General features: G+C 43.5%; 1 protein-coding gene across 1 annotated transcript in view; it reads right to left on the bottom strand.

Moving 5' to 3' along the window:
- Nucleotides 1-1,714: 1,714 nt before the first annotated feature.
- LOC124673106 (vacuolar protein sorting-associated protein 54, chloroplastic-like) overlaps nt 1,715-16,821 on the bottom strand; it is a 17,620-nt gene continuing 2,513 nt past the window's right edge. The window contains exons 3-18 of the mRNA XM_047209233.1: nt 14,130-14,209; nt 13,637-13,754; nt 12,550-12,624; nt 11,660-11,816; nt 11,484-11,572; nt 8,644-8,894; nt 8,291-8,462; nt 8,115-8,198; nt 7,329-7,681; nt 6,910-7,063; nt 6,458-6,539; nt 3,612-3,691; nt 3,341-3,502; nt 2,969-3,036; nt 2,061-2,141; nt 1,715-1,964 (exon numbers count right to left, since the gene is read on the bottom strand). Coding sequence (XP_047065189.1) covers nt 1,826-1,964; nt 2,061-2,141; nt 2,969-3,036; nt 3,341-3,502; nt 3,612-3,691; nt 6,458-6,539; nt 6,910-7,063; nt 7,329-7,681; nt 8,115-8,198; nt 8,291-8,462; nt 8,644-8,894; nt 11,484-11,572; nt 11,660-11,816; nt 12,550-12,624; nt 13,637-13,754; nt 14,130-14,209 — 2,145 coding nt within the window. The 3' untranslated portion in view covers nt 1,715-1,825. The remainder of the gene's footprint in view (nt 1,965-2,060; nt 2,142-2,968; nt 3,037-3,340; nt 3,503-3,611; nt 3,692-6,457; nt 6,540-6,909; nt 7,064-7,328; nt 7,682-8,114; nt 8,199-8,290; nt 8,463-8,643; nt 8,895-11,483; nt 11,573-11,659; nt 11,817-12,549; nt 12,625-13,636; nt 13,755-14,129; nt 14,210-16,821) is intronic.

The raw sequence follows: 16,821 nt of genomic DNA, 5'->3' as shown, positions 1-16,821 counted from the left end.
TGTATTTCAGAACACAACATATACTACTAGATTTGTCTCTTTCAGCTATCAAGCGGAGGCTGGGTCGAGAGATGTGCAGCCCGGTGCATGATCAAATTCAAACCGAGGAATGACAAGTTCCACATAGGGCTATCAAAATGCAATCCGCCCATTCCTGTTTCGTTTCTCCATGCCTTGAATAATGGTTGTAACCAAATATTATGGCTCACACATTTCCTCATAGGTTCAATAGAACGTATTATCACTTAGTGTTTTATAAGTACTTTTTTTGCTTATCACACACAGATCTTCATTCATAGTGTAAGGTGTGCACAACATAAGAAATCTCGGTACTAAAAAGGTGAGCCGTCTTAGATGCTCATCCTTTAATTACATTGCAGTAGTTTTTTTTTTCTGTTCTTCATCAAGGCTACATAAGGGCGCGGCGTGCCGCCGCGCCAGCCCCTGCTAGTATATAGAAAAAACCAACAAAAAGCAGCTTGCAACCTCGACTTTTATTCAGACTTTGGCATTTTCATGCACTTGAAACAAGTTTACCAGAAATTCAAGAATGTTTTGCACATCAAAACCATATAACATTATAAGGCTTTGAAAATTTATCAAATCTCCAGCAGAAATAACTACTCCCTCTGTACCAAAAAGATGTCACAGATTTGTCTACAACATCCTTTTTGGGGGGGAATTTTATAATATACCACACTTTTTTTATTCTTTATTATTTACCACATGACCACCACCTGTCATTGTCACTGACATGTGGTGGTCACATGGTAAATAATAGAGAATCAAAGAAAAGTGTGGTATATTATAAAATATCCCCTTTTTGGGGTGGAGGTAGTAGTGATATTTATGAAATCGCAGACAGCGACGCACAACAAAGCTACCATGTTTAATCAATTTCCAGGCTTTGGGAATAAAATTATAACCCGCAGTTACATTTTTTGTACAGATAAACAAAAGTGGGTGCGCCTAAGCACAGAATTTCTGCAAGTACCCACGTATAGTTTGAATATTTGCCTGTACTAACAGTAAACAATTACTTATTACTGCACTGAGAAGAATAGTTACAAACCTTACAGGACAAAATACATTGGCTGCATCAACAGGATATCCAATACACTGCACCTGACAGCAGGACGCAATGTGCAAAGAATGGGCCGTGCTGCCGAAACTGTCAGGTTCCCTCTGCCTCTATGGCTCTATAGCCAACATCTAACCGATATCAGCTTTCCCCAAAAGGGGTGGAACAAGCAAAAGATCAAATGCTACATGGCAAAAGTACGGTGCAAAACTTTCTGCTCAGGTGTGGAAAACTATTGGCATGGTCTCACAAAGCACTACTGTGTACACTGACTTGGTAATTGTCGTCATAGAGAGCGCTCTGATTTCGATATCCTTTGTAGGAATACCTGCATGGAAATCAGAGTTGCATGTTACTTTCCAGGTTGCAAAAATTTGAGGTCCGGAACTATTTTTAAGATAAACATGAACATTTGGTTGTCAAATTATCATGGATAACCAAAGTGTATCTCACAATACTCCAACTAAACCCCTTGGATACAACTCGACACCGCTTACGCAGACCTTTATATTAGATGCTCAGGAAGGCCATGAGAAGCAAACCAGGATTAACTTTCCAATTAAATTTGAAGATATATAATTTTCTATGACAGCAAGGCAACAAGTCACAAGGGAATGAAACTAAAGTATACCTGCACAGGATTTTATGCCAACAGTTGTGATATCTTGGAGCAACTTCCCATTTACCATATTTACCACCACTGAACATTTGCAGACAGGAGTCAGTTCCTAATGTACATGTCAATCACTCGTCAACTTTAGTCCCAAACTTCTCAGCCAAGAACTCGTCAAGAAGACCATAATTTCGAACAGTTTCAGCACTGAAGTTCTGAGCAGGCAACTTTCGAATACATACAAGAATATGTTGAACATCTCGACATAATCTGGGTTCAGCAATCGTTCAAATTACAGTGTTAGAAAAATATAGATACAGAATGCCTGTAACTCAATGAAAAATAATGTCTAAGTTGTATTAGTACCTGTTCTTTGCCTGAGGACTGTTCACATCCAACTTTGAAAATGCTTCTGTGATATGTGAATGGAATATTTGAACTACTTGTCTGCATTGCATTAAGGGGTCAGAGGATAATAGCATTTGATACGATCTTGCAAGGGAACAACAAATAATAACAAACCGTCCTTACACAAACATGTCAAAAATTATCAAGGAAAGCATGCTATGGATAATTATTTCCAGAATAACCACAAAGTACCATAAAAATCAGAAGTAGAACTAGTGGTGCTAACTGTAACGAAAGTAGGGGAAAGGCCATTTTCACATGAAGCCCATATGGGTACTGTTCACGTGGTGACTTCAGCATGAACAGCCTCACTTACGTCACAGAGTTTTATATTCTGTTTGAAAAAATAGTTGCATTCTTCAGGGACAAAGTATTTTAGCTACAAATAAGTAGTTCAACCTACAGTGCATCTTATCTTTAGATAGCTTGAATTCGTTTTTCTCTAGACCTAATATGTTAGGAATTGTTATCATCATATTCTCTCAAAGGTTTTTATCCCCATTCCCCAGTATATGGTCTCACCTTTCTCTACTATCTCTAGCCTTCAGTGATGCTGAATGGCCCTCAGTATGGTTGTTACCCCAATGAACTGACCTTCATCATAAGAGATGTGGTAGAGAACATAATAACTTAGAAATTGCTCTCACATACTTGAGAACTAAGATATTTAATTATTATAGGTTCAGTGTTTCACTAAAGTATCATACATATCATGGGAAAGTTAACCAGCTACATACAAGGAATTGCCTGCATAGCAGATCATAACTGATAATCTCACCATTCTCAAATAAAAGATATGCCCCAAAGATTCTAAAGATACAAAGTGTAAGAAGTGCTAAAGAAATGTTCAGGGGTGATTACTGCACCTGAATATTGCCTGCACATCAACCTCAAGCAGTATTTGAGAAAGGATGCGATGCAAATAAGTAACTTCCTGCAAAAGAAAAATATGAACAAAACTTCAACAACAATTAACGCAAACTGAAAGTAGGCCTGTGATAGAATAAAAATAACATAAATTAGTGACAACAATTGAAACCAGATTCTTATAAATAAAAGACGATAAAGGACAGTCTAATAAATGAGTTAAGATGCTATTTCCTTGCAGCAACAAATGAAATTAATACTCATTTTAAGACCACTGGTACATCATTGAACAGTCACAAAACGTGTGGCCAGAAATCGCAATTAAATGATAAAGAGATGCCTCCATTGATAATGATCTAAAGTGAAACTACCTTTGTAACAGCTTTGGCGAACAGACTTGGCTGCAAATCATTATCATCGGGTCCATTCCAACTTTCCACGATTTGCGGTAGTTTTCTGAGATTTGCTAGCAATCTCTCTCTCATTATTTGGACTAGCTTGGTATGAATTTCATCTCGATGAACCTTGTAGTCCTGTTATTTCCTAGAAACTTGTAAGAAACGAAATTCATGCAACTACAGGAAAAAAAAGATCGGCTAGCCTGACTCATGAAATGTCAAATATATAAATCAGTAACCGTACCTGATTAACTCTATCCAGTTCAGACATCAACAGCTGTTTGCGTGCTTCAGGTATTTTCATGAAAAGTACTCGCCGGATATCTGCAATTTCAAACAAGAAATGATCAGACCAATGAAAAAATCAAAATCACATATACTTCCAAGGATTTCCAAACAGGGGTCTGAAAAAGTGAACATTTTTCTTCCTGCCTAAAAAAATTTGAGACATGCTTGTCGGATATATGTTGCATATTCGGTGAATTGATTCGATAAAGTACCATTTTAGATCGACTATGTTAAACATTTGGTTGGCTGTATATGCATGTACGGAAATAGATCTATCACCCATGTGCTAGGCACAGCAAAATCCCTGCCACCAATGCGGACAGTTCAACGAAAACAAACAAGTGCAAGTGAAAATCTACCAAGATCTAGTTTTAGAGCAACTCTAACAGATACAGAAAAAGGGGCTGGAACCGAAAAATTCCGGCGAGTTTACGGGTTCAGGCCGAAATCGGCCCAGAACAGAGACCGATATCGCGGCCTGGCCCGAAAATACAGTTCTGGAGCCCAAGAAAATCGACGGCCGCCCCGTATTTATAAAAGGCGCGGGGGCGAGTTGGGTTCCAAACCCTACTCCCCCGCCGCCGCTGCAGCTCCACCGCATCTCCGCTCCACCTCCGGCGAGCAATTCCGCCGCCGCTCCGCCACCACCCCTCCTTCTGCAATGGCGCGCGCAAGACGGGCCGGTAGGGGAAGGGGCCGAATCGGCGGCGGGAAGTCGGCACCGCGTCCGCCGCGTGTGCGGTCGGAGGCTGACCGCGCGAGGCGGGCGCGCCCCGACGGAGCTTGGAAGCGGGCGGCACGCAAGTGGCCGCGTAGGTTCGCGCGTTGGCCGATGCCGGAGCTTCCGCCGCGTGGCGACGACGACGCAGACAGGCCACCTCTCACCTGCGGGAGCTCCGTGGAGGCGGCACCGTTCGAGGTGGCCGCGCTCGTCGTCGCTAGGGCGTCGCCGGCGCGGAAAAACCCTCCTCCGCCGCAAGAACAGCCCCAGTGACAATCCCGGGGGTAATTTCGTAGTTTAATTAGTCAAATTATCGAGCGCGGTAGGGTTAGTGAAGTATTTTGGCTAATATTTGTAAATTATCTTCGAATGTAGCTCGATCGGAGCAAGAGTTGGTTTCATTTTGCAAGATCATCGCAGCAAATTTTCCCGCGACATTTGATTTTCCGTTTTTCAGTTCGCGAGTTCGGTTTCTAATCTGAATGCTAGTAGAGCCCGCATTTATCCGAACCAAAAACACGGCTCCACGAGCCAGCGGGCTGCACGAACCGGCGGGGGGCGCCTCGGTTTCCACTTCGCGCGCCTCCTCGCGCGCCACCCGGCGCGCGAACCTACGCGGCCACTTTCGTGCCGCCTACTTCTAAGCTCCGTCGGAGAGCACCCGCCTCGCGCAGTCCGCCTCCGACCGCACACCCGGTGCCGACTTCCCGCTGCCGATTCGGCCCCCTCCCCTACCGCTCCGTCTTGCGCGCGCCATTGCGAAGGGAGGGGTGGTGGCAGCAGCGGCGGAGCAGCGTCAGCGGAATTGCTTGCCAGAGAGGAGGCTGGCGGCGGCGGAGCGAGTGCTAGCGGCGGAGGGGAGTAGGGTTTGGAAACCGAACTCCCCTTCGCGGCCCGTTTTAATACGGGGCGGCCGCCGAGTTTCTCGGGCCCCCGAACTCGTTTTTTGGGCCAGGCCGCTGAGTTCGGGCTCCGTTCTGGGCCTCTTTCGGCCTGAACCCGTATTGTCACCGGAATTTTTCGGTTTCGGCGTGTTTTTCTGTCTCTGTTAGAGTTGCTCTTAGCGGTCCCTCTTATTGATGTCAGATAGCAATTTAGTCTTATCTCGTACCATCCACGTCCATTATAAGAAATCAAGAAGAGGGTATATCAGATATGGGCCAACCAAACCAACAACATCTAGAATGCACACAGCTTGGATTGATTTGAGCTTTTGTTCAAAGAAGAGCTAGATTTGAGAACGGTTCTTGCAGCACATGAGAAGCAACAAGCTACTACACCTGCCGCAATTAGCATCTAGATGGTAAGGGAGTAGGATGTCGGATTAATCGTGGTGCTAAGGTGAGAATTTACATAATTTGGTTTGCCATATCTGGAGATGTTAATAAGATCACCATAACATGGACAGCCAATTGCAGTGGCGAAGTGGGCTGTTAGAGGCTTCACCAATCACCAGTTCAGTTGGCCTGCTGGCAAAATGGTTATGTGGTAGAAGAGTGGAAGGGTAGCACTTGCCGAGCAAATCATGTCTATGACCAACCAAAAGAAGTCAAATTGTGTATGTGAACCTGGCTCTGGATAAATAGATGGGAATTGCACACCTGGTGAACCTAGCCAAAAGCCTCGGGTTTGCATCCTACCCACAGTATGGTTAAACATGGTACTGGTCTCTTAGCCAGAAATTAGTTGGTTACTTGCTTGTATTTTTTCAAGCTTATGTTGTTCCTTACCCTTCTACATCATATTTCCAAAATAGCAACGGTTCTAGAGAAAACGTGTCTGCTTCTAGCTGGTATTGTAGATATCATTTAGGTAGAGCCATGATTTTCAGTTTCCCATACCTTAATCCCACCAGCTATGCACAAAATCTCAAAATTGATCAACTAAAAACATCTAATCAGAAAAGATAAGGCATCTTACAATCACTTTTTGTACAACTACCTTACAATCACTTGAAGTGACTATATAAGATAAGGCTCAGCCTTCAGAACTCTATGATTATGCTTGAAGTATAAAAGAATTTATGGATACCATAAAAGTTATATAATATGGCAAAAGATTTATGAAAAAAAAATGCTTACCTGGAATCAAAGAATGTATGAAACTGATGATTTGACTCGCCAATGCTAAATGCTTAGAAGTAATTGATTTCAAACCAGATACCTGAAACAGAACCAAGGGAAAATATACTATGAATATCTAACTTCTTGACCACAAAAAAAGTGGCTGCATAACTACATCAAATCAGCTCTGTAGATTGGTTAAGGCCTGAGGAAAATAAAGTGCTATTTTCAAACATAGTAACAACCTTTTTGGCTTTTCCCGAAAATAGTGTTTTCTTTTTTCTTTTGTGAGAAAAAAATGTCCATACATATACAAGTTCATATAGTGCAGGCTTACTTATTTAAAAATTTAGACAAATAATCCAGATAATAAGTGGAAAACAAAGGTGCACAATGAAGAATTGCCACAGCAAAGTACGAGCTGTATTCACATTTAGATGATGAGGACGAACTGTTAAGAACTACAGTACCTGCATGGCACCTGCGCCGAGAACCAGTTGGCAAGTCCTAGTGTTGAAAAGCTTTAGTATTTCAACAACACGTTGGACCACCTCAAAAGATAACGATGGCAAACATTTACTGATGTCAACATATTCTGATAGCATCTTCAGCAATATCAAGCCGCTGGAAAACCAAAATTGAAGCATTATAGAACAGCGGATGATCTCACGGATAAAATGACAAGAAATATAAACAAAGACGAAAAAGTATATCACTATACAGAGGAACAATAAATACAGAGATTGTTACTGAATGCAGCTATCTAAATTTTGAAAGCAAAAGGAATGCACAATATTCCTTTTAATCTATCTGAGTTCTGAGCATAGCAAGCTTTACAAAAGAGAGCAACTTGAATTGAACTATTAAATGATAAATATAGATGACTAACCAGTTTACCATATGATAGCCAACACCTCCAAGCACAATGGTTTGCGACATTGACTTGACATGCCCAGCAACACTATTTTCAATCTGAGGAGAAGTGGATTCAGCCCTGTTCTCATGGCCTGTCACAGATGTTGCATTGCCATTATCAACACTGTTTTCCGTTGAATATGATGGTTCTTGAGCTGTCGAAATTCCATCCTCACTGAACTTTGAGTTGCTATCAGTGCTAGGAATCTCCATGCCGTTAACAGGAAAGTCAGTTGATGACAGTGACAGAACAATCGCTTGGAATTCTTCGGGAACATCAACAGCAACCCACGTCTCTTGGTCAAGAACTGCCTTAATTTTTGCCATCTTCACAGAATATAAAATATTCAGTACACAAAAACTGTACAAATTGTGTGTCAACTATGCACCAAGATTGATGTCAAACCAAAAACTACATTAGAATATTCTTTGACAAACCCTAATTATAATTTTCGAAGAAATTCGAGTTTTTGACAGAGAATTCTGTAAGCCATACTGTCCTCATTTGTTCTACTATCAGTTCATCACAAGGTTTTTTATTCATGGTGAACTCCGCTGTTGTGTAAATAATATTGCTTGCCAAATACACCCGAAAGGCTGAATCGTATACAAGTGAATTTAAATCTATAGGGAACTGCAGGACAAGGCTAAAGACTTCATACTCTAAAAGCTTCTGACCGTACTGGTGAAATTTGAAACAACCTTTTAAGTTCAGAGCTACATTGTAAAACTCAACTTCAACAAAACTATAAGTACTCACCCGAACAGTATGCTGATGGTCAACAAATTGCTTTGATTGTTGCTGCAGAATCCCACGAATGTTGTAACCTAACCTGCCTCCAATCTACGAGGACAAGAGCCGAAGACAAAATTATAATTTGCTTTTAAGAAATTAATACGGATATATGTGCATATTATTTAAGCGGGAAAAATAACCTTTTCTGTAGCAGCTATGAATTCCTCTGTTATATTATAAATGATCAGGAACTCCTGAAGCCTTAACTTGGGATGTAGAGCAGCACGAACACCTAGCAGCTTAGCCCAGCGTCCATGTGCAGCATCACATGCAGCAAAAACTGCTTCTGTGCTTTCTCTTAACACATCAGCCCTGTAGAAAATGCAAGAATTTCAAGCTTTTCACGTTATTACATATAATTAAGATATGCAAATAATAAAATACTAAAGTTAACTTGATGTGCTAAACAGATATCACAACTGACATCAGCATCAGCATAACATCAGGTATTAACTTAGTTTTTATGGAACAAACAACTTGTAACTCGACTTACCGAACATTTTTTATTGAATTTGTACTGGACATATCATTTGCTTTTCCTTGAAACAAGGAAAGCTTAGTAGGACTACGTGTAACAGTACTTGAGACCCGTGAAGTAACACCATTGTCATTCTCTTGGGAAGTATCAACCGTTCGACCATGTTGTACGACAGGATTTGTTGCATCAGTATGTATGTTCCCGTCAAGGTTTCTCATGATCCACTGAACTATTTTTTTAACTTCAGCTGCTTGCAGCAGATGTACCTGGATTTACAAAAAAAATGTTAATCACACGATATTTTTTATTTAATTTTACTTCAAGCAAGCAACATTTGCAGCTTGCTAGAAAAATCCTGTCAACACTACAAAATTTCAGCAAAAGGAAGGAAAAAGTCTATTTTAAACCTTAACCTCGTGCAGGTTCCGCAAAATAAAGCCCGAACTTCAAATCCCTGTCGTTTGTACCCTGAACTATTGAATCCTGGTCCAAATCAAACCTTGTATTTGTTTCTTAAAGAAAAAAATTAAATCCTAAATTGCTACTCTCACTAGCAGTGCTGGCCGACATGTCATATGTATCTTCTACATGGTTTTAAAGGCGCCAAGGCGTCCCAAGGCGATGGGGGGGCGCCTGGACGCATAGGCGCCTAAGGCGCGTTGCAAGGCGACGCCTCTGTTGAAGTTGAAGCTGGACGTGCACACGAGCACGTCGTCCTCTTTCAGCCCAAAAGCCCCTTTCAGCCCAAAAAGCCCAACTAACTATCTAAAGCCTAACCCTAGCGATCCCAGGAACAGCGCACACGAGCACGTCGTCCTCCACTCGTTAGCGCCGCCGGCTCTCCTGGCTCTCCCGTCGCTGACCGCCGGCTCTCCCGTTAGCTCCCTCCTCTCTCTCTTCTCTCCCAATCGATTCCCCTGGTATGTTCCCCTCTCTCTCTTCCCTCTCTTTCCCCATCCCTGGCCCCCAATTTCCCTCCCAGGACCGCCAATTTCAGTTTTCCCTCCCGCCATCGCACAGTTTCCGCGCGACCGAGGCGTCCAGAAGCGAGGAAGGCGGAGATTTTCACGCCTAGGCGACGACTTGGGACGCCTCGGCGACGCTTTTGGACGCCTTAGGCTCAAGTCAAAGGCGACGACGACGCCTTCGAGTCTCAGACCGCTCGGACGCTTAAGCGTCGCTTAGGCGACGCCTAGGCGACGCCTTTAAAACCATGATCTTCTAACTCCAATCCCCAATTTCTTTCTCTCACTCTTGAATTGGCCCTCACGAGATGCGCCTCCGCTTGGGCGCGCGGCAGTGCTGGTGGTTGCAGTGCAAGAAGGTCCCGCGCCACGCTCGACCACGCCGTGATGTATGCGCGAGGACCCCTGGAACACCTCCTGGAACTCCATCACCGCCACTGAAGATTCATACAAATACCTCACAACACTCCAATCATCCCCGTAAACACTAGTTTTAGGCCCCCACCAAACCAATATGGAAACTCTAGTTCTTGCAGGATCAAGCAGGTCTTGGTTTGTTATTTATTCCATTTAGATAACAACCAGCATGAAATATTTACAATATGCTTAAATAACTATAAAATCAATGGAGAGATTCTGGTTTAAATGAGTTAGCTGTCAGAAGTACCCCTAGCACTCAAACAGAAACTCTGATTTAAATCGTGGCGCATCTTTCAGATTTTAATGATGGTATGATCGCTATTTTGACAACCTTAGATATATCATATATGTACCTAACAACATTTCTAATTAAAGATTTCAGCCTCATCTTACAGTCACTATTTTCACATTAGATAAAACACTCTTCCATTAGGCATCAAATCCACTGGAAAACCCTCCCAAATGTTGTGGAGGTACAAAATAAATATTTGGAGGTACAATATAATCTAACTTCCTATAGACCCTCCAACCAGATTATGTCATGTGCTAAAGGGGAGAAGGAGAAAAGGTCAAGTTTGCGGTGAGTGGTAAATTGGTTTCCTTCTTTTGTTCTTTTATTTGCGACTGCTAGCACTTTCGTCCTTTTGCTTCTCTTAGCACCAACTGAATTTGGACTAGGAATGCTATATGATAACATAACATGTTTAGGATTACCTCAGAGAACTCCTGGACAAGTTACTGGGGAAAGAGGCTTTAATGTCATTGTTCTTATTGTTATTGTTCTTGTTGTTGTCCAGGAATTTATTTTATTCTCCAACCAAGAGAATCACCACAAATGCATGATAGTACCTACTCCTAGTAAGGAATTTGCACTAAATATGTTCCTTTAAGTTAGATTATTGCCACTAAGAATAACTCAGGAGCTGTACAGACAAATATTTGGTGTATCAAGAAAAACTGGGTAAGCAGGGCTGGAACATCCAAGGCAAGCTTCCAACTATCTATTGCTTCTGCCAATATATCGGGAGCATCTCAGTATCTCATCCCTACTGCCAAGATATGACATATGGGCAAGCATTTCCAATAAATAGGCTGATATTTGAAACAGTTGTCGGCCATTATCAAACACGTTATGTAGCTCACAAAGATATGTTTATGTGTATTAAGGGTTAACTTGATAAAGTTATAAAATGAACACATAGTCTTTGTGAAGATACATATATGTCGCATGTTCTTATAATAACAACAAAAGATCTTATGTATGAAGGCATGAGATGTGTAACTCAAAATTATGGACTTTAAATGACCGACCGGTAACATATCAAATTATCAATCGATATGTCACCTAGTATTAGAAGCTTCATTAAAGTACTGCGCAACAGAAAGGAGACACACATTCAGATCAAATTTAGCAGATCATCTCCATCCAGAGGAAATGAAAAAGAATGTCATATTAAGAAATCAATTTACCTGGACTATCCTAAAAATAGCCGACAAAAGTTGAACAAACCCTTCAGATGATAGACTTCGCAGCTTATTTGCTAATGACTGGCCTCCAGCTGCACAATTGCAGTTAAAAACAGGAGTTTAGTGTAAGAAGTAGCAAATTATGAAGAAAAAAGTTGAATCAAGAAAAAATATAAGACCATCAGAATCAGCAGCTCTCTCTCCAGTTACGGAATCAGAATCTATTGGTCTGGAAATCAATACTGGAAGCATCTCTGCAACTGTGGATTTGATTGAAGCTTTCATAACAGTAATAAGTGTATCCCGGTAAATTCTTAGCACTGCAGGAACTTTGTCCTGCAAGATATAAATATGAACCGTATCATTCTGTTTCCACATGGACTAATGACTCGCTGAATATATCAGATATCCAGGAATAAATAAAAATAAAATTACACCACTCAACTATTTAAACTCACAGGAGATTAACCTTTTCAAGGAAAACTGAACTTGATGTTCTGTGCGAACGAAATTTTAGAAGGTATTTAGATGTGCCTTTTTTGCGCGGACCAAGGATAGTCTCTTAGTATAAGTTAAGGCCCCCATAAACCCAGCTTACATGAGTGACAAACATTTTGAATAAACATGAACGTTATTGTGCTAATTGTGTGGTGAAATAGCTCAAACAAATATGAAACTGCTTCTGTACAACTATATATATGTTTTTATCACTCTACGGCCACCGCATTGATAACTCTATGACAGGACACCTGTTTTTTCTGCATATTTACCCTCCATGTGAATCTCCAAATTAATTTAATGGGAACAACTCACAGAACTGACTGTTCTCAAACATGAACGTCATTGTGCTAATTGTGTGGCTAAATAGCTCAAATAAATATGAAACTGCTTCTGTACAACTGCATTGATAACTATATATATATTTCTTATCACTCTACGGCCACCGCATTGATAACTATATGACATTAAATGAAATGAGTTGTAGTCACAGGACACCTAATTTTTCTGCATATTCACCCTCCATGTGAATCTCCAAATTAATTTAACGGGAACAACTCACAGAACTAACCGTTCTCAACAGGCAAATAATGAGGGGAAGAAGACGATCTCTGAGAATGAAGCTTTCCTCTTCATCTACGCTTACCTGCATTGAGGTGATGCACATCAATCAAGAGAAGAGAAGAGAAGAGAACGAGCTGAACATCTTTTACCATAACCACAATAGTGTAGCTTATAAGCTACTCCTCCATACCAAAACGTAGTGCATATGAGAATTTTTAAAAGTCAAATGACATGAAGTTTGACCAAGTATGTAGGAAAAAATAACAACATCTAAAATATTAAATCAATACCATTAGATTCCTCATGACGTATATTTTTGTATGGTATACATTTGGTATGGTAGATGTAGATAATTTTCTCAATGAACTTGGTCAAAGCTAATATCGTCTGACTTCTTAAAAATCTTATATGCACTACATTGTGGCAAGGAGAGAGTACGACATAACCTAAACAAAGGTAGTGTGATGAAATGCAACAGACCATCATTGAAACACAAATTCGTATTTCACAATCTGATTTACTGGAGATCAAAAACTGCTTGAAAATGTCCAGAGCAGACATGGTATATAGAATTGGTGTAGTGCATTAGTCACATTTTGTGTTGTAAGGATCATATGTTGTCGGTAGGCACTGCCTCACTGGAATACTGGATATACATCAAACACAAACAAATTCTAAATTAATTTAGTCATCAAGAAAACTATGTTGCCTCCATCATATGCATACGAAGCTACCAAAATATTAAAAAAATCCTAAAACAAATAGAGTGATAGACATATCTTAAAAATATACAGCAAGGAAATGATATTAATATGGTCCTTGCCTCTTTGGCACTGAATTCATTCACGAAGCCAATGGTGCAAGTAGAAACAGCATCTGCATGTACACTATCTATACTCTCTGCCAGTTCTTAGCCTCTAGATCTCTCAACCTCACTTCATTCCTCATGTTCGTTCAAAATTCTAGTTAACTAATTTTCTTGTTTTCCAAAGCTAACAGAAACGTACAAAAAAACTCAGCACGAATGCATTGCATTACAATGAGGTAAAGATGTGCCAACTAAGAGACAAACAGCAAACTGAAAGTGCACATACTTCATGCTCTGTCCCATTGAGGGGCATAGAAGTCCTCCTTTTCACAGTTGACGAAATCATTGCATCTACAGTTTTTCCATCAGGAACCGCAGCCCGCACAAATTCTGCTGAAAGAATGCTACAAGAATGAATATCAAGTTAAACAGCAAGTTACTGAAGGACAGAAAAAAATCCAAAGAACATCTCTGATAGACTATAATATAAATCTGCTTATGCTATCCATATATGTTTCCCTTTCTGTGTGTGAGACGAAATGGCAATTGAAGTAAAAAAACAGTACTTGGCTCATGTTCTTATAAATCAGATTACAAGCATTGGTAGAGATTACGTCACAACCTTTCTTTCAGAGTTCATAGTGTTCTAAGCACATAAAGGCATCTATTTTCACATCCAAGCTGTTGTGCTAAAACTCCTGTGAACTAAGTATTTGTCCCTTACAATAAGAGAAGATTGTATTGAGTATAAGGCATATGCTTAGTTTGTACAATGATACCTGTTGACTGAATCTAATGATGTTCCCAATTGATCACGAATATGTCGAAAGCAATATAGCCCAGCAAGTTCATCAGTATCCTGATTTAGAAAAGAAAGAATTTATGGATCATGAGAATAAGTTACACATACTACACATGTCTGCAGACTGCAGGATGATGTGTTTATAGTTTTAAGGCATCTTCTAAGTTAAGAAAAATATAACTTAATCCACACATTTATTCATGGTTCATATATTTCTTATCAGTTACCTATAAGAATCCAGATTGAAGAAAATTGAAGGGTAATCAGCAAACGGATATAGATCACTAGATCATAACAAAATTCTACCTTTGAACTGCATGCAAGCATCCTAAAATACTTATTCGGGAAAAGGAAGAGACAAAGATGGACAGTTGGATATTACCACACTAAGAGCATCTCCAGTCGCGTCCCCCAAACCGTCCCCCAAACCGCGCCGGATCGAGCGTTTGGGGGACGTGTTTTGTTTGTGCCGCCTTTGGGAGACGTCGCTCCCCAGCCGCGTCCCCCAAACGCCGCCCCCAATCAGAAATTCAAATAGATGCATTCAAAAGAGATCTTTCCCGCCGATTCGTCGCGATCAGAGTAGCGGCGATCGATCAAAGTACTGGGCGCGCGATCATATTACAGACCGGTGGTGCATGCAAATTAGAAGAAGGGGGAGGGGTTGGGCGACGGCGTCGTATCCTGAGTCGACGCAGGCCCATCGTCGAGCACGACGACCTCGTCGCGATCTGCCTGTTGCTGTGCATGGTGTGTCTGCTCCGTCGCCGACGCAGAGGCCGACGCAGGCGTAGCAGTAGAAGACGCGTCAGCCTGCTCTTGCTGCGCTGCCGCTGCCGCCGATGCCGCTGCCCGGGCCGCCGCGTCCGCCGCCGCCATTTTGGCTTCGATGTCGTCGAGAATCTGGCCTTTGAAGAAGTTGTGCGCCGCTCGCGTCCGCGGAGACATTCCCTCTGTCGACGTTCGACGTTCTCAGCAGGGACATGTCGTCCCTGCGTTTCTTGAGCTCCAGCTTCTCCTCTTGCCTCTTGAGCAGCTCCGCCCACCTTTCGTCGTTCTTTTCGGCGCGGGAGAGAAAGGTCGAGGAGACGTCGGCGAGGCATTTCGTGATCGACGCATGCGTCTTCTCGCACGACGCGAGCGTCGGCCAAGGCGGCCTTGTTGCCGTAGGGACGCCCTGTCGAAGTTGCCAGCGGCGCGTCCAGATCAATGGCGTCCTTCCCCTTGGAAGGCGACAGGCGCGTCAACCGCCATTTCTCATTCACTTTGAGCTTGCTATAGCAATGCATCAGCGCGAACGGCTTGTGACCTTCCGAGTGCCTCGAGTACAATTCCATGGCCCTATCAAACTAACCAAAGGAAGCAGAGTCATTTCATCGAACACAATGTAGGCGCTACGGATTATGGAAGAAAGAGTCGTACCGGTTGGCGACGTCGGCGCAGCTCGTCGCCTCCGGTCTCTAAGTCCCGATGGTACCCATGGAAGGAGTTCACCGACGCCCGGATGATGGCCCATCGCGTCGACATTGCCTTCCCGGCTCCTCTTCATTGTCACTTTGTTGTAGTCGCTGTTGATGAGCTTGCGCTCATCGAACTCGGCCTTGATCCTCGCCCAATACTTCCCGCCTTTTTGGTTGGCGCCGCGATGATGGAGTCATGGCTCACCGTCGCCCACGACTCGCACAGACAAAGATCTTCCAGAGGCGTCCACTTCGGGCCACGTGTGCCCGACGCCTTCTTCTTCTTCTTCGTCCTCACGCCGTTTGCGTCTACCTCCACGAGATCATCGTCACCGGCACCCTCGTCGTCCTCTTCCTCGCCGCCCTCTTCGTCCTCCTCGTCGTCCTCTTCCTCGTCGTCCTCCTCCTCAACCCCGCCGTCCTCCTCAGCACCGGCGCCGTCGTATTCGAGCGGACCCCTGCGGCCGGTGAAAGGGACGCCGTCCGGACCGGGTCCTGGCTCGCGCTGCTCGTACGCGGGGAGTAGAGGTTGTTGGGGTTGAAGCCGCCGTGCGGCGGCCGGCGTCCTGGTAGTGCGGCGACAAGTTAGGCGTCACGCACCCGGGAGTGCCGGAGGGGCCGTCGTTGTAGAGGCGGATGACGACGGAGAGAAGACTCCCGAAACGTACACCGGCACGTTCGTACTATATGGGCTCGCGTTGGTGGCGGCGATACACCCGGCCGCATGTCGCCGGTGCCGGCGCGCCGCCGCAGCCTTCTTCTCCGGCCTCCACCGCCCTCCGTCCTTTCCGCTCCGCCGTCGATAGCTTCCGGCGCAGGCAATCTTGCTGCCATTCATCGTCGGTCCATCCTTCGGGCTTCTTCTTCAAAGCCGGCGCCTTCCGCGGCCTCGCGAACGGCGCTGTCGCCCCTTTCGCCCATTGCCCGGCGGCTTCTTGGCCGCTTTCTTCGCCATCTTTTTGGGGGCTGTCGGCGGCGCCATGTGGAGAGGGTAGCGCCGGCGGGTGGACGGCGGGTGGACGGCGGGATAGGAGAAATGAATCGGCGGCGGGATATGTTTTGGGAGGCCTGAAATGCGCGGCGGTATAGGCGCGATTTGGCGGGAGCGGCGGGATTTGGCGGGAGTGTGAGACGAATTTTCCCTGTGCCGCTGACGGGTCGGCCCCGCCACTCCCCGTCTCGCTTTTCATTGTGTCCGGCGTCCCCGGT

The sequence above is a fragment of the Lolium rigidum genome, chromosome 7 (assembly GCF_022539505.1).
Source record: "Lolium rigidum isolate FL_2022 chromosome 7, APGP_CSIRO_Lrig_0.1, whole genome shotgun sequence".
NCBI classification, from domain to species: Eukaryota; Viridiplantae; Streptophyta; class Magnoliopsida; order Poales; family Poaceae; genus Lolium; species Lolium rigidum.
The sequence above is the reverse complement of the archived record's forward strand: the minus strand, read 5'-3'. Positions and strand labels throughout refer to the sequence as shown.